This window comes from Lissotriton helveticus, chromosome 9 (assembly GCF_964261635.1).
Source record: "Lissotriton helveticus chromosome 9, aLisHel1.1, whole genome shotgun sequence".
Taxonomy (NCBI): Eukaryota; Metazoa; Chordata; class Amphibia; order Caudata; family Salamandridae; genus Lissotriton; species Lissotriton helveticus.
This window is the reverse complement of record NC_136070.1, coordinates 172,499,065-172,524,405: the sequence shown is the minus strand read 5'-3', so window position 1 is coordinate 172,524,405 and position 25,341 is coordinate 172,499,065. Positions and strand designations below refer to the sequence as shown.

General features: G+C 42.9%; 1 protein-coding gene across 3 annotated transcripts in view; it reads right to left on the bottom strand.

The window, feature by feature from the left end:
• Positions 1 to 14,858, bottom strand: part of LRR1 (leucine rich repeat protein 1) — a 55,268-nt gene extending 40,410 nt beyond the window's left edge. The window contains exons 1-2 of one of the 3 annotated variants that reach the window (XM_078659698.1): positions 14,706 to 14,858; positions 8,659 to 8,757 (exon numbers count right to left, since the gene is read on the bottom strand). In XM_078659698.1, the coding sequence (XP_078515824.1) occupies positions 8,659 to 8,757; positions 14,706 to 14,714 (108 nt within the window). In that variant the 5' untranslated portion in view covers positions 14,715 to 14,858. Of the gene's footprint in view, positions 1 to 8,658; positions 8,758 to 13,989; positions 14,280 to 14,705 lie in introns of those variants that run through there. The other 2 variants (XM_078659699.1, XM_078659697.1) reach the window with 2 other exon arrangements.
• Between the last annotated feature and the right edge of the window lie 10,483 nt (positions 14,859 to 25,341).

The following is a 25,341-nucleotide window of genomic DNA, read 5'->3' as shown; positions in this document are numbered from 1 at the left end:
CCGGCATGGCAATTCCTGGGTCTGCTCCGAAGCAGACCCAGGAATTGCCATGCCGGGAGGATTTCAGGACCATAGGCATTAGCCTAAATAGAAATGTCTTTTTATTGAAGAATTATATTTTTATATTACGGAGAATGTAAATATCTTGAAACAAGAATTCTCGACGTGAATTAATCCATTTAGCCTTGAGAAAGCCCCGGCGCAAATCGCCAAGAGGGGGCGAAACACGTGTCGGCTGTCCTTGTCGCATGAATTAAAATAAAGAAACTTTGCTGCAAACAGAAATGCCTCTGTCCTTCATATCACAAGCTGGAAAAAACGGATATTAATCCTGGCAAATTAAAAACCTATCTTATATGGAAATCACACTCACAACTTCTTAAAACCAGAGGCAGTAGCCTATAACAGTGTAAACGACCAAGCACATTTGCACAATTGAGTGCTAAGGCAGTCAAATCCACATTTGTAGCAGGACACTAAATTACTTGAGAGACCTCAGCTCATTTATTGCTGTTCACTGGCATATAATCATAACATTTAAATGGAGTGCACATTTTAAAATGGCAGCAATAAATGTAAAACTGCGTTATCAATTTGGAATGCCTCTACAAGGCAATAAGGGTAATTACTTAGCCACTGATGCAATGTTTTCTAGCATCAAGGTAATAATATGAGTAATAAGCCACCCCAATGCTGCATGATTTATCACTCAAATAGACATACCCCACTCTCTAAAGAGATTATATATATATATATATATATATATATATATATGCACAACGAAGGTTTAGCTCCAAAGGAGGAAGCCACAAGGTACGTAATTTGGTCCATATTTATTCAAAGCAGCAGCATGCAGGCAAGCATCAGGAAGCCATCCTCATGATAATTTCAGCCAGACCGGTTTCGGGAGTTCTGTCCCTTTATCAATGGCTAATTGCTTGTTCATTGATGGAAACTTCGCGTGCACTTTTATCTTCAAAGGACCTGCCCCAGTGGGCGTGGCCGCGCTTGCAGCCTGCTGGTACTTGTAGTGCCGCGATAAATGTCCTCTAGTGAGCCCATATTATTCGAACAGCAGCAGTAAAATAAAAATTAAAACACCCCAGTGGGTTGGTGTGGGGTCCAGCTGCTAGACTGGTTTTGAAACTTCCATGCAGGTCATCAGCATCAGAGGCTCTGAAAACTCTTCATTGGCTCCGGCTACATAAGAGAATTTTATTCAAACTCTTGGTCATAACCTTCAGAGCTACCCGCCAAATTGGACCAGAATATCTCTCTACGAGATTCACACCATACACCACAATGAGGACACTTAGATCTACATCTGCTAACCTCCTCAAACTGACGAAGGGGCACAAGCCCCGAAATGCATTGGGTTTATGCAATTTGAGATGTAATTTATTTTTGTGTAATTTGTGTATCTTATATTTGGCTATATCAATTATTTGTTGGACTATTTCCATGATATTCACTTGAAATGTTATACAATTGGTGAAGCTATACAATGAATTTTGATTAAATGTGTGACTAAAACACTATATACTTTTGATTGGAGAATTTAAATCATTGTTGGTGCACGCTGGAGTCCTGGTCACTTCTGTTACCAGGCCTTACATTTAACCTCCTCAAACTGCCTGGCTTTCAACTTAAAACCAGGGGAGGGAAGACTGCTACAGTATTAGGTGCACAACTTGGAATCTTATGCCTGACAAATTGAGAACGATTGTATCAGAAATACAGTTCAGGAAAGCTCTAAAGACCTGGATCTATGGAATAAGTGACAAATCCTGCCTTACCTTCATCTAGGCCTTAACTCTTCACCAGTATGCCCGTTATCTGTATAGTGCCAGGAGGCTCCTTTGGGAGCGACAGTTCGCGCTCTATAAATGTCACATTTCATTATATATATTCATTCATTCTAAACTTTCTTTCGGTTTGTTTATGATCCATAAAAGTACAACAAAGAAAAAAAACACGTTTTAAGCAATAAAATAATACACATGTTACATCCTAGTTCATATACATAGTCCATAAGTTTTCATTTGGTTGTGGAGTCCCGTTAAGATATTTAAGACAATAAATTATATATTAACAGATTAAAAGGTTAAAATACAATAGAAACCCAAAGTTTTCCTGGGAGAGTTATCTAACAACAAACCAGGAGGCTTTGTTACTTCCGAAACATTCTCCGTCTTGTTAACCACATAGAAAACAAGAACTTAGCAATGGCTGTAACTATTAGTGCATTGGTATCGGATTTTAAAATTCTAAAAAACTCTAGATAATTCCTAACTCCCAGGTTCACACATAGCTGTATAATCCATTTATTTCTACTGTTGGAGTAGGCAGGACAGAACAAGATTACATGCATTAAGGTCTCGTTAGGGTTTTCGCAACCTGGGCAGGGGCGAGCTGGACCCTCTTTCCATTTGTCTGTGTATGAGTGCAGAGGCAGTGTGTCGTATCTAAACTGTAGATACAGTTTCTTTGCTAGAACCGGTTCAATCATATCTAGTTCCTTCTCAAAGCTGTAAACGTTCTTAAGATCTAAGAAACTATCGGTAAGACTGGAGGGCCTGGCTGATTGGAGAGCTTCCTGTAGATTATGGTGTTTTATGGTCTCAGCCAGGGTTTGTCTCGAGGTAGCTTGGCATGCGGCCTCCGGATTGGACCACAGGTTGTCCATGCCAATCCTGGTCGCCTGCCCCCTTATGAATGATAACCACTGTATCCTGCCTACACCCTGACAGGCCATCACGGTCTTCAGTTCTTCTCTATAGCTCTCAAGCTCCGGGACACTCCACAATCTTCGCCAATAGAGAAGTGAGCGAGAGGCAATTGCTTCTGCAATTGGCCTCAAGTTTAGATCCAGCCTTAGTGGAATTAACGGTGTGTTTTTTGGTAGAGAAAGCAACTGTCTAATGAAGTTATTCTCAGTAACACCGATCTCAATTGCTGGTCGGTGCCCCCAGAGTTCCGCCCCATAGAGAGTGGAAGATCTGGCTTGAACCTTATATATTTCTAGCGGTGCACTCACTAGTTTATGCACACAAGTTTTCTGCACTAAGATTCCCCCCGCGGACTGTGAAAGCCCTAAATTAGCCCTAGACATTTGGGTGTCCCACCCCATTTTGTCGTTCAGCGTCAAACCTAGGTAGACAAAGTTATTTACCCTTTCCAGGGGTCGTCCATCCATATATATACAAGGCATTAGCAGAAATTAAACAGATGGAAGAGGATTTACACAAGGAGGAAGATGAAAAGAAAATAACTGAAGCTATGGAACAAATGAAATTTAGGTTATTGAAATAGGAACAGAAAATTAAAACTCGTAAACAAGAGAAGTTCCAGAGGGACGAGAAGGATTATATGCAGGGCAGGGTACTGACCTATGCGAGGAAATTTGATGTGTCGCGTAAAGAGCTAAGCTCTAAAACAACAGTACCGACTCAGACTGTGGAAACATCGGAATCTGATCTGACGGGCAATGAATCCAGTGACGACCAAGCTACACAAGTTGCGAGTAGATTCAATAAACAGACCCCTTTTCAGACCGAATTTCATGTCATCAGACAATCCTGGCTACGGGGGGGGAAAGAACAAGCCCCCAGAGGCAAGCACAAACGCTGGAGGACAAGAAGAGCAGGCAACCAAAAAGCACAGCCTGGACCAATCGGAGGCGGAACAACAGAGGATAGGAACTGCCACCAATTTAACGGTGGTCAATCTAACCGAGAGACCACTGACCGACTCAGAACAAAAAGTACTTAGCCTCGGATTAACATTCTGCCCGGACACTCGGCTGGAATATACCCAGACCAGAATTGATCTTTTTAGTTTCGTTAGAAAGCTGAAACTTCACAAGTATTTCAAGAACTCATTTAAAGGCAACCAAGAAACCAGGCAAAAGACTCACGGCAACTGACACTCTTGCGGTGAAGGATCTTACAGGAATTGAAACATTGGAGGATCTAAGAAATGAGACAATTATGGATATTACAGGCAGCCAGGAAGTTGCGCAACGAGCAATCAATGTGGGAATCGAACAGGATAAAGAAGAGAGTCCTTACAAACCTACCTCGACTTTTAACCCGCAGATGCCGTTTGATGCTTTGGACACCTTCTCAGAGGTTATGATAAAGTACCTCCTACAATTCCGAAAAAAACAGAGGACTAGTAGTGGTGGCATGAACTTATCACAGGAGGAGAAAATAGCATTAAACACATTGGCTACTGATAATACCATAATTATCAAGCCCTCGGACAAAGGGGGAAACGTGGTGGTACAGACATGAGAACAATACCATCATGAGGCAATGAGACAATTATCTGATGAGCGATGTTACCAGAAAACCACCCATAAGGCATACCAACAAAGCATCCAAGCATACGATGAACTAATCAGTAAATGGTATAAAAAAGGAATGCTTGGGAATGAAGAACACCTATATCTGCGTAGCTCTAACCCCACTTGCCCCACCTTCTACCACATTCCTAAGATCCATAAGGACAACCTGCATCCTCCTGGGAGACCTATTGTTTCCTCGGTCCAAGGACTGACTGAACAGGTCTCAAGATTTCTTGACTTTTTCCTGGCGAGCTTGGTAACTAAGTTATCTTCCTATGTGAAAGATACAAAGGATTTTTTGACAAAGATTCAAGATGTACAATGGGAATCCGACTACCTACTTGTTGTACTTGACATAACGAGCCTCTACACCTGCATTGAGCACACAAAGGGAATAGAAGCAGTAACTGAGTATTTAAGAACAAGACAGTTAAGATATGCGCAACACAATTGTATGTTGATTGACTTTTTGCATTTCTGCTTAAATAACAACATTTTCCTCTTTGAGGATGATTACTACAAGCAGGTGTCTGGTACGGCGATGGGCACCTGCTTCGCTCCCAGCTATGCGAATTTATTTGTTGGCTGGTGGGAGGAGCAGGTGCCCAAAGCCTACAAGGACGAGGTGTATAGTGGCTCAGTGATAAAATGGCATCGATATATCGATGATTTATCTATCATTTGGCAAGGATCTGAGGAGACTGCACGTCATTACATCGCCAACTTGAATGCAAATGATTTAAATCTGCACTTTACTGGGACAATTAGTCCAACATCTGTTGACTACTTAGACCTGAGAGTGCAAATTGTGGAGGGCAAAATAGAAACTTCTTTATATCGAAAAGCCACTGCTGGCAATTCGATATTATATGCCACAAGCAGTCATCCTCCCAAACTAGTGCAAAGTATCCCCTATGGGGAATTACTTAGACTCAGAAGAAATTGTACACGCGATTGTGATTTTGAAGTTGCAGCCTCAGCTAGTGTAGAAAGGTTCACTGTAAGAGGATATAATCCCATCACTTTGGACAAAACACTCAGTAAGGTAAGGGCCATACCTAGACAAAATCTACTAGACCAGAGTAGGGACAAGAGAACTGAAACAGGGAAATTCTGGTTGATCACCCCGTACTCGGCAGAAGCGAATCACCTAAAACACATGCTGAGAAAGAACTGGCATATCCTCAAAGCGGATAATGTAATAGGTGAAGATATCCCGATTCATCCCTTGGTCACATTTAAAAAGGCTAGGTCTATTCGAGACCAATTGGTACGGAGCCACTTGGAGAAAGTTACTCCCAAAACTAACACCCTGAGAAGTATGAAGGGCTTCTTCCCCTGTCATAAATGTAAAGCATGCTGTAATAGCAAAAGAACGCTTACTTATACCATCCAAGACACTGGTATGGTCAGAAAAATCAACAGGTTTATTACCTGTAGCACCCCGTATGTGGTGTACTGCCTCGTTTGCCCATGCGGGCTGCGTTACATCGGCAGTACGGTGCACCCTCTCAAAATCAGGATATTAGAGCACATGAGGGCTATAGACAAGATCGACCAAGCATATCCGGTCGCAAGACACTTTGCGGAATATCACAAAAGCGACCGAAATCTGCTCTTGTGCTATGGACTGGATTTAGTCCCTGACAATATCAGAGGAGGGGATAGGCTCAAGAAACTTCGCAGATTAGAATAGAGGTATATTATTGACCTCCATACAAAAACACCATGGGGTATGAATAGTGGCGAAGACCTTATGGTTCATATTGGTGCATAAGGAAACTGTAACAACATACGAAGTACTGAAGGCCTTACTAATGATATCACCACTGATATGAGTGTATATCTGTACATATGTATATTTGTGTAAATATATATATGTATATAGAAGGACAACTGTTTGTGGATATGTAGTATGGGTTACTGAAACGTTGAATCATTTAAGTCTTGAATCTTGTAAATTTGATTTACAATTTGGTTTCAATTTATGGTTTTGGTATTAGACCATTTTGAAGCTTTGAAATCCAGTAGAGGTTATGAAGGATACCTTGATACATATGTAACTTTGTAAATGTAATGATATGACTTTGTTAAAATGAACTTAGAATAAGAGCTTTAAAATTTGACATAAGCTATAAGAAAGGCTAATGTATATAGAGAACAAAAATGTCAGTGGGTTGACTTGATTTGAAAAACAGACAGGAATAACATTCAAGGAAGGACAATGGCCGATACACGGCTTAATTTTGCGAAAAAATATCGAGTAATCCAGTTTAGTTTAATATTGTAAACTGCCTGGGGATATTATGGCAAATAATTTGCAATTCATAATTCCTATTACTTGAATTGATGTGTGGTTTAAATTGTGTGCTTTTTATAATATAGCAAACAAGGAGGTGATCACATCTACAAACAAAAAATACACCACTCTAAGATGGCGCTGGTTAATGTCAGCCAACCAGTAGTCCTTCCTTTACTGTGTTGATACTGTTTAAAAACATGCCGATGTCTAGTGGCTACTGACATCGAGAAAGGCTGTTTGCCGAAACGCGAGGGCGTCTGTCTTGTCTGCAATAAAAGCAACCCTGGATGAATTTACCCCCGTGAGTGCGGATATTTCTTTGTTAAATTCGAGGAAATTTGGAGCATTATATATATATATATATATATATATATATATATATATATATATATATATATATATATATATATATCACTCATCCCGAGTACCCATGAGTAGTCTATGGCAGAGTTCTTATTAATTGCTTACACAGGTGGCTGTGCCCAGCATCACGCAATAACCCTGTGTGGCAGCACAATGGAAGCAGACTTATTATGCATATATAAACGTCTATTTTTCCTACTGGCAATAGCCAGGAGGTAGTTATAGTTTTCAATAGACAAAGGGGTTTTTGTTAATAACTTTAGTTCAGTTTGACGAATCCTCACAAAATTTTCAAAAGTAGTTTGCCACTCACTTTAGGTGCTGTGTAGAAAGTTTTGGGGTGATTCGGCAAGCAGTGGCAGAGAAAAAGAAGGGCCCAATGACAGTTTTTCCCCATGCAATGTCTATGGGGATTTAGCAGTTTTTAGACAACTACAGCCCGAACTGCTGAATGGATTTACACCAAATTTGACAGAAAGCTAGCTCTTGGTCCATAGAGAAGCCTTTTTGTAATTTGGTGTAAATTAGTTCAGTAGTTTAAGAGTTATTAAAGAAAGAAAAATATAGCTATCTAGGGACGATGATACTATGCGGATATGCGAGTACCTGTGGATTCGAAGCTCAATGGGCAAAAAAAACCAAAAACTCCCCCACTCACACACCATACCCCCGCCTCGCAGCGTGGGGATGGAGCATGGGGGTGGGGGAGGGCTGCCTTAGAGCCTGGCTGCAGGCCAGTCACCACTGCCCAAACCATCGCAGCCAAAGACCGTGCAAAAAAACCAAAGGTTACAGCGAAATTCAGCAGTGACAATTATACTTATCTGAAGAAACTAGAACTTGTGCCGTTAAATAACTTTAAGCCACGCTTTATAATTTCCGATCATAAGTATAGCTATAAGTATAACTATTACTGCTGAATTTCTATGGTTTTGTGTGGGTAAAACATGAACCGAACTATGTCCCCAGACCTTTGTTTTCTCAGTGAATATATAGATATACATCTTGGATACTCAACCATTTTTCTCCAAACATTAGATTAGGTGTTCATGAAAACAAATTGCAGTCTCGAATACATGCTTTTCAATTTTAATATACACTTAGCCAACTAAATTAGAAGCAATTGTTTGGTTGAATTATGTTGAGCATAGAGGAATGACTTCTAGGTAGCTGGAGAGCTACAATTTGCTCATGAACTACTTGTCCGAGAAGCCAGCTTAGCTGGACCTACACATTAAATTTAGAAATAAGTACATTTAAGAACTACCGCCTGACTGAGCTAATCTGGCTGAAATCTCATTCGTTTTGTGGCAATCAAAACAGTGGGACATAAATTCCTTTAAAAAATGGACAGGAATTTTAATGAACAACAAGCAGGCATATTGAATGACACCAAGTGCTTCTCACACTTTCAACCCTAAATACCCAGTCTACAAACCATGCATAAATAAAGATGTGTGTAGCCTCTTGCCCAACCACATAGAAAATGATCGGGCTTTAACAGGCATACAAAGTGTTACGCAAACGCCACAAAACGATACAAGAACTTTACCAAATCAAGATTAAAAAACTTGACAACTGTTAACAAGTGCGCAGTCAAAAGCAAACAGGAACGTTGCAGAATGAAAAGATGCAGAACTTGTACCTTACTGAGGCAGACATCCACTGCAGGCTCTTTCAGTCGAACTGTGGCTTTACCTTCCTCCACAAACTTTGTAAAGAACTGGTCTATGTTCTCCTGTAACTAAAAAAACACAGTAAATAAAAGCAGTTCCAGGGCTTATTCCATTACACACAATATCAAATCAATGAGCTGTAACTAATAACAGTATGGTATGTTATAACTGCCCAACTATGAGTGAAAAGCTTGGTAGGCAATGGTAATCGGAGAAAGAAACCGCAAAACTTTGAAGAACATGAATTAACAAAGCCCTTGACTGTGCAATTGTGAATAAACTCTAAGATAAGTACGGCCAAATACCTTAGACTACCATGCCAACAAAAAGTCAGGCACCCATGCATAGACATTACAGAGGCACGTTTACACAGACTCATAATCAACACACAACCGGTAGGGCTGGTCAGACATTTCACAGTGAAAGACATCTGTGAACTTAAAAATCAACATATGTACAGACATCCATACACTAAGACGACATATAAGGACCTGTCCTTATATCAACAGTTCGAAAAACAGATACCCTGATATGCAGAAGTATACTGGAAAGGGACGGAGGACAGGTGTATACGCGTTGCTGGGCCTTTTCAGAGAATTATTCTTCAGTCCGTTGAAAAAGAAATCAGAAACGGATAGTCAATGCCCATTCAATTCTGGCCTCTCGCTGGAAAACCATTTCTACAAAATGATTGGATACTGTCACTCTGCACATTCTATCCGTCTCTTCTTGGGAAAGATCATCTATAGGTAATAATACAGTGCGACCTGAATGCTCACAGCATACTTCGCCTCTTGGATATAACCATGAATTTGCGGAACTGCAATTCATATCTGCATCTAACATCTGCATATCCAGTGCTAACATATGGCTCACTCAGGGTAGACAGATAGCTGGCTCCAAATGCAGCAAACGTGTATTCTACTCTGGGCTTTCCTTTAAAATCTTTGTCTTCGCATATGTTGAGCCAATAAAATCGAACCAAGACAACTTACTGTTTAAATGAAAGTCCTGGACTATAATAATAGTGTCTGGCAATCTGGCATCCCCCTTTACACTAGAATCTGCAGCAATTAACGTAGCCACGTTTAATCTGTTCACTAAAACAAATGCAGTGCCTATGATGTAAAGTACATTTTATTTCCCCCTTTGAAAGGACTTAAATTGATATATAATGTTGGCATTTAGCGTAGGCATGTTTTAAAACAGGCATGTTCTCTTCCTGCTGTTCATTGCCATCAGCTCTGCCCTTACAGCTCATTCTAGACCTGAAAGGCCTAAGACAATAAATATAGAGTTTTAACAGACCATGGATCTAAATCGTGCTAAAGCACATCAAAATCAGTACACGGCATACATACACCAGTTTTATAGAAGTATTTATTTTCATGAAGTTAAATAAACTGTTCAAAGAAACCTTGAACCTTCCTGATATGACCATTTTACCAAGTCAGCTTGCACACAGAACAATACACGAGGCACTAACCCTGCCGTTCTCTAGCCGATATAGTCTGTTGTTAAAATGTGAAGAGAGGGCTTTGGGCATTTCCACAAGTTGACGTGAGCTCCCCATGGCTTCCTTCAACTTTCCACCTGTTACTTGTACCTCCCCTCCCCCCCCACCTTCCTCCACCCAAGCATTTTTTCCATACCTAGTTGCTCTGCTAGCGTTCAACGACTGGATGGACAAAAATGGTCTACAACTGACCTCCAGCCAAACAGAGGTTCTTCTTTTTGGGAAGGGCACCTCTGTTTGGACGCCAGCATGTTGGCTGCTGGAATTAGGTTCCCTACACTCTCCAGTTACGAAGGTATAGAATCTGGGTGTCCAGATGGATAACAAGCTTGTTCTGAGAGATCAACTGAATGCAACTATATCTGCATCTTTTACATTTTCAAAACAACTGTGGTTACTGCTTTAGTTATGTCTAGACTAGACTATTATAATGGTCTTTATCTTAACATACAATTGCAGTATGCTAACAAGCTTCAAGTTCTCCAGAATGCAGCAGGCAGGTTGTTATTACGAATTCCCAAATTTCAGTCAGCGAAATCTGTCCTACAGAAACTTCATTGGCTTCCAGTTAAACAAAGAGAGAAATTCAAAGACTTATGTATCAACTTTAACGCACTACATTATTCTGGTCCAAAATACTTCCAAGACAGATTTGCTTGGTACAAGCCAGAGAGGTATCTCCGCTCCAGCTCTGCCAGAAATGTGATTGTCCCCAGGTTTAAACTTTCCTCACCGAGTGGAAGAAGTTTTGTGGTGGGAGCTTCCAAATTTTGAAATTCTATTCCTCTTTACATCAAGCTCTCATCAGATCGATTATCTTTCAGAAAGGTTCTCAAAACATGGCTTTTCAATAACTAGTTGGACTAATTTTCCTCTCCGTATCACAGCAGCACCTAGATGCCTCTGGGTGGATGTTGCACTAAATAAGAAAATATAACATAATCAACTGTGTCAAATGCATAACATCCCCAAAGTATCCAGCGCCCAGACCCCATCTGAATCCTGTCAGTGTTCCATCAGTTTACTCGCCGAGTCAAAGTGCCCAGACCGCAAGTCTCGCCTCCTCTCAGCTCCTGTGGACTGTATGGACAATATTATAGTATTTTACCAGCACTGGTCTAGCTCTCCATCCATTTATAAAGTAAATATAGGCATTATGTTAGCACCTTAGTAAATATATAACTTAGAAAGCACATAAATCTTCAAAAATAACTCATTTTTCATTCTCCTTTGTGTCTAGACCACCCTCACAATTTAAACATTCTAGGATGCTACTGTTCTGCGGGAGGACTGGCCTGATGCTGGCTTCTTCTATGTGAGCAAAACATACCCAGTTGGCACTTGTGCAGTACCTGTGTGGGAAAGTTGAGGGGGAAGCGTACCCTGCTCTGAAGAAGCATGAAGTGCTAATATACCTGTTGTGTTTGTGGCTGTAAGAAAGTGGGCACTGCTGGTACCTTCACCATGTCTGTACTAAAGATTTCACAGATGGTTTCTCTACTGCATCTGCCCCATATGTATCTGGAAGTGTGCACTGCTGGTGCTCCAACTACATCAGTTGTGTGTGAGGTTAGCTTGTACTCCTTCTGTGCACGTGTAAGGAAATGTACATTGCTGAAACCATGTACCTGTTCTATGCATGAGGGAAGCTTGCACTGCTGCTGTTGTGTTGTACTTGTTCTGTATGTCAATCGAACTGGAGAAAGCATTTCGACTAAACAAAATCAGAAACTATTGGCTTTGTCAATACACACTACTATTTAAAAGCATTTCTGTTCTGCTCACGTCTCACACATTCTCTAAAGTCCCTTATAATTACCTCTCCTTATAATGAAGAAATACACCAACAGGCTTAGAATGCGGTAAATGATACATGGGGTATTTTAAGGGCCCACATTTATGTTTACACTGTGATTGTTAGTCACTAGATTTTGTTCTCTTATCTAGCTTATTCCACTGTCAGGCCTCTCTCTCTGTCTACCTTTCCCTGGGTCCAAACCCTGGGCATTGACCAACCCTCTCTTACAATCCTATATTTATCCCTCCAACAAATCTACTCTCTTACACTCATCTTTCACTCTCGCTGTAGGTCGCTCAGCTAGGGGCTGCACTCCAATGTAGGTAGCGAAGTCTACAACTGGATGTGGGAAACCCAGGTGATGGGAATTAGGAGAAATGATCAGAGTCCATCAGCTGTCGAAAAAACGGAAAATACATTCTTAGTACACAGTAATATTGGTGCCGTTGGGCAGTTTATTGTCCACGCCAAGCGCTAAATCTATAGAGAGCAGTCATCAGGACTGATGTAAGGACTGGCAGGGTGAAGCTCCTCTTTGGCTCGTTCTGTTACATCTGTATATTGTGCAAGAAGGCTGCTCTTGAATTCTGAGAGGTTTGCTCTTTATTTGAAAGAAGGCTTTGTAAAGGCTTTTCTGCATATTCACAACAAATGGGCATCACTTTGAGCATTAGTGGATAACGTTTACCTTCATATAGAATCCTGGGTTCAAAATAGCTGCCTTTTTAAACTGGTATTCTCTCCAAATATGCTGGAGAACAAACTGCCTTCTATCAACCTGGACAGCGCGAAACCAAAAGCCCTCAAAACAAGACTAAACAGGAAGCAACTTCAGCATTCATACATTAAATGGATGCAGTGGCTAGCACTGCAAGGTGCCCAACGTGCATCTGCATGAAGAGGATTAATGCAGCACCCTTACTAAAAATTAACGCTTCACTGTCCATTCACAGCAATGAATGGCAGCACACTAGCAAAGGAAGCAAAGGTTTGGGAAGGAGGCAGCTATTTCCACGTCCATTTTTGTTGCATATACTGCACCAACAGTTTTTACTTAGTGGAGTTAAAACCCTACTATGTTAATATAAATAGAAAGCGTACGCAATTTAAAAGGAATCACTATCTTACAGGATATGTTAGGTTATTTCTCTTACCATATACAAGAGCTTCAAACATGAATGTTCTTACTCTTTTATGTAATTTTTTTTTTTAAGAGCGCGAGCAAGATTAGCCCACAAAATAATTTTGGATTAAAATGTTACTTGTGGAGTAACGTGGCCATCTCCTTAAATAAAGGCATGTTCTTCGGTAAAAAACCAAAAAAAACAGTAGGACGAAGAGTAAAAATATTAACCACAATGTGCTTTGCATTTATTATGTATGAGGGTTTCAGAGTATCCATAGCTGCAGGAGTGAACTGAGAACGTAGGGGTGGTTTACTGAGATTGGTAGGTGTGGAGAAATACAGCGATATCTGATGCACTACAAAAGATCGTGCAGACTCGATAAGGCTGGAACTGTCACTGATGCTGTTTTAAGGCTACTTACAGACAATTATGTTGCACAGCAGGGATATATTAGAAATGTATCTAATTACAAGGAAATGATCTGTTGTGCTCGCAGTAAAGTGTCAACGCGTCACATAAAAACAAACCAAAAACTAGGCAGTTATGTAGCTTTAAGTTTATAAAACAGAATAGTAGTGTTTATGTTTACACTAAATTTAGAAGGCGTCCAGGAGCACAAAGATTGAAGTTCAAGTTCTATACCCGAAACATATTCCTATCCGAAAGATAAGGTCTGATTTTTCTCACGCTCAAGTGTCAACCATGGTAATCAGCGAGCTTGTCTTATACATTAAGAGTGACTTTTCTGATCCGTGTACAGACCGGTGCTAGTTTCGTTCGTCAGTGTTTTTCTGGTAACCCCCCTTCTCAGCCCAGCACAACCTGCAGCCGACCCAAGCCCCTTGGACAAAGCCCTTACCTTGTACTTGGACCCCGCCTTATCTTTAAGTGTGCAGATCATCAAGTAGACAGCAGCACTCCTGGCCCCGGACGTGCTCTGGAGATGCTGTCTGCCGATGGACAGCACGGCACGTGTCCCTTTGCCTCGGTTCCTCATACCGAAGGTGGGCAGCATACGGTTAACGACCTCCACCTCACACTGCAGCTTCATGATGCCTCCAGGCACACTGCAGCGCTGTCAGCCTGATCCCGCCATTCACTCAACTCCACAACACTCGAGAAAGAGGCGAGCCAATCAGAAAGTCAGCCCTAGGCTCTCCCTTCCCAGCGTGCAGCGCGGGGCAGCGCTTCCGGCAGAAGCTGAAACTGGTGGGTTTTGTTTTGAACTACAGAAATCATGGCAGAGTAGAAGCTAAATCATCCTGCAGTCAACCTCTTCTTAACGTGTTTTTCGGCACAAGTAACGCTCACCCACCAAAGACTAAATTAAGTTTTTACACAGTGCATTTTGAAGCGAGAGTGTCCGTTTTGCGTTATAAATCAATGTAACGTAGCTCAACAGCATAAGAAAAGAAAACTCAGCCTGTTACATTGCATGGAATCTGTATTGTAATACTGACGCTTTCTAGGTTGAGTCGAGTAAGTGCAACATTGAATCGGCATCTATCCGGAAAACAACACGGCCCCACCTGTAGTTTGGTGTTAGAAGAGCTGTCAGTAACCTGCACCACTCACCCTATACATCGTTTCCAGTAAGTCAAGTTAAACAGTCTTGCTATGTTCCTCAGTTGCAGGTAAACAAATCATTGCCCGGTGGGAGAATGGGCGGTGCTGGGATTCTGGCGCTCGCAACCCTTCTTAAACATGGCCGCAACTGTACATGTGGGCTTTGGATACTCTATTGCTAAGGGTAAGTATGAGATATCCAATAAGAGAACGTGAAATAACAGTGACGTCGGATGCTTGCAAAACTCTAGTACTGCAATTCAGGGACCTACCTTCGCTGGGCGCAGTGGCGTGCGCCTGTAATCCTAGCTACTTGGGAGGCTGAGGCTGTTGGATCGCTTGAGTCCAGGAGTTCTGGGCTGCTGTGTGCTATGCCGATCGGGTGTCCACACTAAGTTCGGCATCGATATGGTGATTCTGTGGAAGCACAGAATAACCAGGTCGTCTAAAGAGGGGTGAATCGGCCCAGGTCGGAAACGGAGCAGGTCAAAACCCCCGTGCTGATCAGTAGTGGGATCGCGCCTGTGAATAGCCTCTGTAAACCAGCCTGGGCAACACAGTGAGACGCAGTCTTTTTTTCTCTTTTTAAGTGTATACAAATTAGTTTAACGTACTCATTTCAATTAAATCTTTGTAAAAAAAATTCGTGGGCAATAAGACTAGTCTTTTTTTTTTTAGTTTATAGGAGAAAAACTGATTCTGATTCATGTTAGGAGGAAATAGTTACCGGCTCCAACAATTATATTACCTGTGTATTATTTTCTCTGTGGGTAATACCTTTCCATCCAATAACACACAAGATAGACATTTGGAAAACAAACGTGGGATTTACATTTTATGCTCATAAGGATGTGCACACAGCAGGGCTGGCTGGGGCCACCTCCTCCCCCGTATCTGCGGGCAACTGCTGCAAAGCAATAGATCGGCCCTCAGGGAGGATTGGGTCCCGACCTGCTGCAATTTTGAGCCACCCCCTTTTGTGCCGCTTTGTTCGCCATAAGTTGGCAGGGTATGCTCAGACGTGAGTCCCTTGCTCACTTTGCCACTGGATTCAAGCAAGCCGGGCTGAAGACGGCTGAAATGCCAGAAACCAGTCCTCAGAAGCTTGTTTCCGGTCCAGGGAAGGCATGGCTTGGCAGTTCGGGCTGGACTGTTCCCATGAGGCACAGGGTCAGACTGATTTGCATATGGCCATGTCTGAACTGGGGTGGCAGAGTGGGCTAAAGACCGGTGATGGATTAAACCCAGATCTCTTGACTGGGTGTGAGTGTTTGATTGGTTCAGATGCTCCGTCCATCACCACCCCCTTTTGTACCGCAATTTTGAGCCAGGCAGGAAGGTCACAGAGCATAATTAATTCCTTTGATATAGCATGTGAAAAGAATGGAAAAAATGATACATTTTATATAACAGTAAATATTGAAGATCTGCAGCTTAGAAACACTGTAAATAACACGTTTTTCTTAACCAGTTCTTGTTACCCTATTTACCAAACTAATTAAGTGTAGTACCATAAATTATGCAATAATAACACATGCTGGTTACTGCGCCTTGGCAACATTGTGGTATTTTGCGCTATGTAGGGAAGGATGGTAAGCTTGCCTTTCAAGTAAGTACGTTTTAAAACATTGTATTCAGTTATTTACTACCATGACATTTTAGCATATAAAAAACAATATAAAATATTCATCATAACTAACAAATCATTTCAGACGAACAATATAATTGCAATATAAACATGTCTTATAAAACCAATTACTTCCAACGTTATTACCTAAAATCAATAGACTGCTTATCCTATATCCGCCCATTTATTGCAATTTAAAAGGCTTCCTTCGTACAATATTTCATTCACCATGTACCTAAGTGTGACCGTTACTATGACCCTACGCAACAACCAGTATCAATTAAGGCCAACGGTGTAAAGTGCAGTGTGCCTAGCTACAATTTTTAGAGTAATAGTAAATACAGGAGGATAGCAATTTCATACTGGAAATATACTCTTCTTGCTGATTTTGTGAACATCCATCAAACACTTCGCAATCCTAGGTACTGACTGTACATGGGCCTTAGTGCGCCTGTAACAATAACAATAAAAACAAGCCTTTGCAATGCAATATGTCTGGTATTAGTGACAATGTGAGTTATTGGCGTTGCAAACGCAATTATTTTTCTTTTAAAGTTATGCCAGCAGTAGCTTTATAAGAAATACATTCATGAAGGGAGGGTGCAGTACCACAGGCACTGGGACACATATTAACAGCCTGTGGTACTGCACCATTTCCTTCATGAAAGGAATTTGGCATTCACAAACCCTGGGATTTGGCAGCGGGCATGTAATAGAAACTTTGGGATCAGCACTTATTTTTTTACTAATAAAACAATGAGAGGTTGACAGAGTCTGTTGGAAAGAGGTTTGATTGAGCAATAGTGGTGGGGGGGAGTAGGCCGCTGATAGTGTAAGGTAGGTACACATGTACACCTGGTAATAGCATGTGGTACGGCACACTTTCCTTAAAACCTAATATTTAAATTCCATTACGCACTGACATAAGGAACGAGCGCACGCATTTGCAAGCATTTTTGTTTTTTGGTTAAAAACAATTGCTCTGAAGTGAAACGTGGCAAGTAAATAATTAAAAAAGAAAAGCAACAGGCCCTTGGCTTTTTAGCTTTAAACGCGTAAAGCTTTAAAAAGGCTAACAAAAAGTAAAAAATGTCGTGTTGGCGAAATGTAAAAAGCTGATTAAGTAAAAAAGGCCCGAAAAAACACATTGAGGAAAAGTCATAGAATCTTCAGGCAGACATGAAGGGAAGAGTGCAGTACCACAGGCCCTGGGACACATATTAACAGCCTGTGGTACTGCACCCTTTCCTTCATGAAAGGAATTTGCAATTCACAAACCCTGGGATTTGGCAGCGGGCATGTAGTAGAAACTTTGGGATCAGCACTTCTTTTTTTACTAATAAAACAATGAGAGGCTGACAGAGTCTGCTGGAAAGAGGCTTGATTGAGCAATAGTGGTGGGGGGGAGTAGGCCGCTGGTAGTGTAAGGTAGGTAGTGAGGGTGCTAGAAGGGAGGAGGCCTTAAGAAAAGGCTGTTCGGAGCTGTCCAGAGAAGTGGAAAAGACAATGGCCCCAGTTACTAAAAGGAACAGGATTCCTTGTACTTGTGGCAAAGCGAGCACTTTTTGTATTTTTTTTATTTGGGGGGTGCTGGGAACAGGGTTGAAGCTGAACAAATCTCGAGAAAACAGCAACTACACTAATCAGACACCACGCCCCCACCTGACCTAGGATTCAGGCCTGTGCATGGAGGTCACCCAGACACAGGCTTATCCTATGAGAAGCATCTATCTGTGTGTCCAAGCTGAGAACATGCATGCGTGCAGACTGCACCACAAGCACTGCTAGAAGGGAGCCGCGCTGTACTACGAGCAGCGCCATGATGGTGGAGGTAATTGCACAAACTACAAAAAGAATTGACAAGACGTGCCCTTACAATGTACCCTGAACATTGTGCTATTGCCAGGGGAGTCAAGGGCATGAGAATAGCCCCAGAGCCTCAACAATTGCAGGATGTCCATGAGATACATCTACATAGACCCAATTCTTATGGGAATTATATACATTATATCAAGTCTGCAGCCACACAGAGTACCATTGTTGAAGCGTACTGAAAGATAAAGGATAAATGACAACACTGAAATAAACAATTCGTTCTCAGCACACTAGTTTGCAAGGTTTATTGGGAACCCAATCAGAATGTAATCAGAATGCAAATATACGTGCAGCACGGAGACCTCAGCAAAGCTTACTGAGTGCCCAATTGGCATGACAGTGCAAAGACATTTTATAGGTACACGCCCTACAGGATGGGCATCATAGAATACGTAACCTAGATCAGACTATGTCCTGCTGGACCAATCAATGAAGGGCAATTGTGGCGTGATACCCTTTTAAGGCTCGAAATATGTCTGTAACCTGGCGTTGCTGCCCACGTGCCATCTACAAGAGCAGATTTGGGCTTTCCCCTAAAGGTGAAATCTGTGCCTCTGGTATACGTGGACTTAGCACATACGTGACCGGACAGGTCAGGTCGACATGATTACTGAAATGTGAGGTTTTGCAATAGCTAGCTGGAAGCGGGCGTGTTTTTTCTCGGAAAGCCTTGCGTTGCTTTGCACGTTGCAGCTGACCGACATACAAAATGAAGCGTGCGACCATTTTGTCAATTCCTGCTGGTGTCAATTCTTTAGTAGCTCAAAGAAGACTATAGGCCTGGAAACAAATGTATTTGGTATCATAGAAATATCCGCTTCATCATCCCCAAATCTGATACCAAATCATATGCTAATCAGAAACCATCTATCCTCATCATCTCTTTTCCCTCATCCTCATCCTTATGGGTGTGGTGTGGTGAGTCACCTTTCCTGGATAGGCAGCGGGCACAGGCGCTGGAAACTACTGTACAACAAGCTGGGCATATTTTGATCAGGAGGCATAGTGTCAAAAAGGCTGCTACCACTATTATAATTGCCTTTAGTATCCAAGAACCCCAGTCTGTGAACCAGTTCATCATGTCTTCCCATAAGCCTCCTGTGTGTATACCGTGGGCCTCATCTCTAATGTCTTTGATCTTTTTTATTACTTTATTTATATTCCCACTGTTATTCGGTATGAATACACAGCACTGGCCCTGGGCCAGGGAAGATGCTTCATGAAGGATGGAACAGACTCCTCCTTCTTTGGCCAGAATGATATCGAGAGCAATCCTGTTCTGGACCACAACTGCTCTCATGTAGGTTAGTTCCTCAGTTATATTTCCTAAGGCATCAGTTGTAGAGTCCGCTAGATCCTCAATCATCCTGGATAACTGGTGTATCCTTTCTGAGGTATAGATATTGCCTACTACTGGGATCATTGCCCCAAAACCTGTTAACATGCGGTCTACCCATGCGGCTGTTCTCTTGGCCCTAACTAGTGTCAACTCTTTCTTTTCTGCTGGCACTAATTTTGTGAAGTAGGTCATCTGTGGGATGATGGATGCTAGGTAGCAACTTCCATACCATCCTGGGGGCAGGTAGAAGTATGCCCATGGACCACAGACAAAGAAAAGGCCCCTGTAACCTACCAGACCTGGTGACGGCTCGTCACGACTCCTAACTCGAGTTAGTCTTGTGGTGTGGTTACAGCTGCTTGTCTCCATGTATATCTGGGGAACTGTCTTGGTAGGTAGTATACCTTTTATCCTGTTTATCCTGTCTTCACAGTCAAACCATCCCTGCACCCCATGAGCGACTTCCTCGAAGGTGCATCCAAATGAAATGCATTCTTTTCCAGTTGTCTTTGGACAGCCGTTCCGAAAAACTGCATGTTCTGGCAGCTCCTTTTGGCAAAACCAGTATTCTTTTTTGTGTTATCCTTTCATCCTTGAGGATGCAGGAGGGGGCTGAAACTTCCCCTACCCTGAACCTTGGCACTTTCATGTGGCCTGTCTCTATGTCATCCCAGCCCGCTTGGCCTCTCCATTCCTCATTCCTAGAAGCCCTGTCAAATCCTTTTAGCATCTCTAGGTCTCCCTTAGTTAGCTGTATATTCATGCAAGGAATCCTCTTAGGTCTGATAGGAGGGCCTGTTGTTTTTCTGCTATAGCTATAGCCATTGCTACCACTGGGATCAGCAGCCAGTACTTCAGATGAAGTCACACCTATCGATACTGACACAGACATGCTGTGTTGACTTAGTAACATGTCACACAGCAGAACACAGCCTACATATTTGGATACCGGCAGCACGTGGTACTTCAAACTATGTGTGGCATCTGTGGGCAGGTGTGTGCAAACATAGCACTCTGATATATTCAAAATTGTCACATATAGTTTCAGCATTTCAATGTATTGATTTCCTTCATATGTATCCCACAATCTTTCTTGGTCCCCTTTATTCACATCCACCCCCATTTCAGTAATGTTCATTGTTGTATTCTGTTCATAGTCTTTTGGGGATTTTGTTGGCTCAGCTCCATCACTCCCATTCCCCACTCTTCCATTAGGATGTGGTATTTCAAGCTCAGCAAAATACACTATTATCATCGTTGTTACTAGTATTGCTGGTGCCTGTAACAATATTGCAAGGACCACTGCTTTCCAGTTACATGTGTGTCGTTCAGTGGACGGCATGGCTCCAAAATAACCCTTACCCTTCTCTATGCTTTCAATCTTCTTGTGAATAGGCCCTAAGTTTATTCTTGGTCCACTCGGGCTTGTGAATAATCCCTAATTTTATTCTTCTTCCTCTTGGCGCTATGCTAACTAACCCTTAGAGCCAGGCACTTTCCCACTGTAATAGTCCTTTCAATGTCTCGTATATATCTATGACCAGTGTCCTCTATTGCAAAAACGGCAAAATGGAGAATGTTCAAGGTTTTGGATGATGCTAGAACCAGTGCTTTCTATCGCAAAAATGGCACCATTCAGAATGTCAAAACGTAGATCTGTTAATTCTTGCTCAGGGACTTGCTCTGGGCCCGTTGGAAAGGAAATCTCGTAAAAAATTAGTCTTATTAGCTCACTGAGCAATAGTGGACTTGAAATAAGTAGTGTTAATGTTGCACTGATGTCTATCCCCGGGCACAAAAGGGTTAATTGTATCCTGGACCATTGTCCGCGGGCTTGTATTGACACAGATCGAAGTTATTAGTTCTGAGCCCTTGCATTTAGGCAGCAGTTCATTAATAATTAATCTGTGTCTGCAGCGTTCTGTTTGTTGGAGTGAAGGTTATATTCCTGGCGAGGCCCTGCTGTCGGTACCAGCGTTGGTTGGATCTGTCCTTCGTTCCTAGGCGTTGCTTTCTTCGTGTGTGTCGCGTGGATCCACAAAGTTAGACCAGCACATTTCACTGCTGTAGCCGTTGTGAGAATAACCTGCATGGGTCCTCTCAATCTGGGCTGCAAGCAATTTCTCCGTGTGTGGACCTTGACCCATATCCAATCCCCTGGTTGTAGATCGTGGGCTGGTGGAGTTGCCGCTTCTGGCAGGGACTTCAGCACCTGACAATGGAGGTAACGTAAAACGTCTGCTAATTTCCTACAGTAACACAATAATAAATCGTCTGTCACTGACAGTGGGGCTGTTGACGTGTGTCCTGGAATGTGCGTTGGCCTACCAAACACAATGTCGTGTGGGCTCAGCTTTGTTACTCTGTCTGGTGTACATCTCATTGCTAGTAGTGCTAAGGGCAGCGCATCTACCCAGGAGAGGTCTGTTGACGCACACATTTTAGCTATTTTGTTTTTCAACACCCCATTCTTCCTCTCAACAGCGCCCGCTGCTGGTGGATGGTAAGCACAATGCAATTTCTGTGTTATGGCAAGCCCCTTACATAGTCCCTTTATGACATGAGAGATAAATGCAGGCCCATTGTCGGACGCAAGGAGAGAGGGTACCCCAAACCTTGGCAGTAGTTCCTTCAGTAGACACTTGGCCACGCTTTGTTCATCGCATTGTTTGGTGGGGTAGGCCTCTGTCCATTTGCTAAACATACAGACGACGACCAAGACGTACTTGTATGTCTGGGTGGGGGGCATGTCTATAAAATCAAGTTGAAGGCTTTCAAATGGCCCATGAGGAGGTGGGAAGTGGCCAGGCGCAGTTGGTGTACCTTTTCCGGTGTTGTATTGGGCACAGACAGAACATTGCTCGCAAAGCCTTTCTGCTGTCTGGCAAAATTTTGAGTTATACCAACATTGAGAAAACAATCTGATCATACCATCACGTCCCACATGTGAAGGCCCATGGAACAGTCTGCTCATTGAAGGGAGCATGGTGGAAGGCAAACATATCCTGCCATTAGGCCCTGTCCATAACACCTCCTTTGTTTGTATGCAACCCTGTTGCGCCCATTCCTCCTTTTCCTTGTTGGCTGCACTCATCTGAATATGTATTGGGTCAAAATGTAGTGAACCACTATCCTCTCTTGTGTCTGTCCTGTTGTCTACTAATTGTATCATGGTTAGCTGGCAGCCTGTAAGCGCTATTCTCTTCGCTTCTTGGTCAATGAAAGCATTGCCTCTGGAAATGGGGTCTTTTGATGAGGTGTGGGCAGCACATTTTATTATAGCCACTTTGAAAGGTAGTAGCAGAGCTTGGAGAAGGTCACAAATCAATTGTGCATGCTGTATCTGCTGGCCTGCTGATGTAAGGAACCCCCTCATTGACCACAGCTGGCCAAAGTCATGGACCACCCCAAAGGCATACTGGCTGTCCGTGTATATATTCACTTTCTTTCCTTCAGCCCATGCACATGCCCTTGTAAGTGCCACGAGTTCGGCTGCCTGTACACTCTTTGCTGTTGTCAGTCTCCCTCCTTCCAATAATTTAGTAGCTGTGCCCACCGCATAGGATGCTTGTAGTACTCCTGTGTCATCCCTTAAGCACGACCTATCTACAAACAAATCTCCTTGAGCATCAGGGAGTGGTGTATCTTTAAGGTCTGGGCGTATCTTAGTGTGCTTATCTATGGCCAAGGTACAATCATGAAAGGAATCATCTGAATTAAAATCCTCCAGCTCATGTTCAGTTGGTAGCAAGCATGCAGGGTTCAAGGTGGTACACCTCTTGATGATAATGTGGTGTGTCAAGAGTACCAACTCATACCTGGTGAGGCGTGCATTGGTGAGATGCTGTGTCTTGGTGGATGTGAGAAGTGTGTCCAATGCATGTGGAACATGTAGGACTAGTGTGTGTCCTAACACTAAGTTGTCTGACTGTTCCACTGCAAGTGCTGCAGCTGCCACTGCTTTCAGACACGGCGGGAGCCCTGAAGCCACTGGGTCTAGCGTTGCAGAGTAATATGCCACTGGGCGGTAGAAGGCTCCATGTTTCTGAGCCAAGACCCCATTGAACAACCTCCCTTCTCGTGGCAAAACATGTAATCCTTGCTATAGTCCGGAATGCCTAGTGCTGGTGCTTCCCGCAATCCTTTTTTCAGCTCATTGAAGGCTTTCTCACATTCTTGTGACCAGGGTACTGTGTCAGGTATGTCTTTGTGTGTCAGTGCCTGTAAGGGTTTCGCAATGAGAGAGAAATTTGGTATCCAGTGACGGCAGTACCCTGCAACCCCTAAGAACGCCCTAACTTCCTTCTGAGTGCGGGGTCTGGGAAAATGGGTTATTGTCGAGATTCTGTCTGGCAACAGTTTTCTTGTTCCTTCTGTTAACTCATGGCCTAGGCACTTCACAGAGGTGAGACAAAACTGTAACTTCTTTGGGGAGACTTTGTATCCCTTTAGTGCTAAGTGCCACAGGACAGCGATGGTGTCCTTTACACAAGCCTCCTTTGAAGGCGAGGCCAATAGCAAATCGTCAATATACTGGATAAGTGTGGATCCCTCCTTAGGTACCAGGGAGTCTAAATCTGTTTTTAAGGCATGTGTGAAGATGGAGGGTGATTCTGGGTAGCCCTGCACGAGCCTTGTCCAACAAAATCTCTTCTGTCTAAAACTGAAGGAGAAGAAATGTTGGCTGTCAGGGTGCAAGGGGATGGTAAAGAAGGCGGAGCTAAGATCCATCACTGTGAAAGTGGTGGCTGTCACTGGGATGTTGGATAATATTGTTGCTGGGTTTGGGACCACTGGGAAAGAGGGCAACACTATTTTGTTTAATTCTCTCAAATCTTGTGTGAATCTATAGACAGGGGCCCCGTTCGGGCCCTTGGTGGCCTTCTTCACCGGGAGAATGGGGGTGTTACATTGACTGTATTGAATCTCCCTTAAAATTCCTTGCTTCAATAGGTCCTGTATAACTGGTGCGATGCCTTCCTCCCCCTCTTGAGAAATCTTGTATTGTGGCACTCTTGGGAGAATTGCCCCTGGTTTTAGTTTTATCTGTACTGGTGGGTAGTTCAATACCCGTCATTGGCGCTTGTTGCCCAGACTTCAGGCGGCACACAGTGGCGTAGTTCTGGTGGTATTGTGAGGTCTGTGCATGTCATGAAGGCTTGTAACATTAGGCCATTGGTCTTGCTCTCTAGAAAGACCCCTGTTGGTGAGCAGTGTATGGTGCATTGCAATTTGCATAACAAATCTCTCCCCAGCAAATTCACGGGGCAAAATCTGCTAAGAATAAACTGGTGGTGCACTGTTATTGTGCCTACTACAAACTGTAGTGGCTCAGTAAGGTATTCTGTAATCGATTGGCCAGTCATGCCTACTGTGGTTATTGTAGTCCTAGAAAGTGGAGCCTTCAGCATTGATCTTTGAGCCCCTGTGTCAATTAGAAATGGAACAACCCTACCCAATATTTCTCCCTCTACATATGGTCCGGATTGAACTACTGCTATTGCTGGTGCTATCACGCAGTTTCCCACTTTCAGGCAACGCTAGATTGATGTTGGGGGTGGTGGTGGAGGCCAGTCATTGGTTACTGGTGTCCACCCATCCCCTCCTGTCCATTGCTGCTGAGACTCATTTTCCTGTTGCGCATTGTCTCGGTACCCTGTGTGCCGAGTGTAATTGGTGTGCTGGTGTCGACCCTCCTGCCCGCTGTTCTGTCTGTACCCATTGTCCTCATTTCTTTTCTTTAATATTGGGCAATCTGCTTACCAATGGTTGGGGTCCTTACAATAGAAACATGCTGTTCCTTG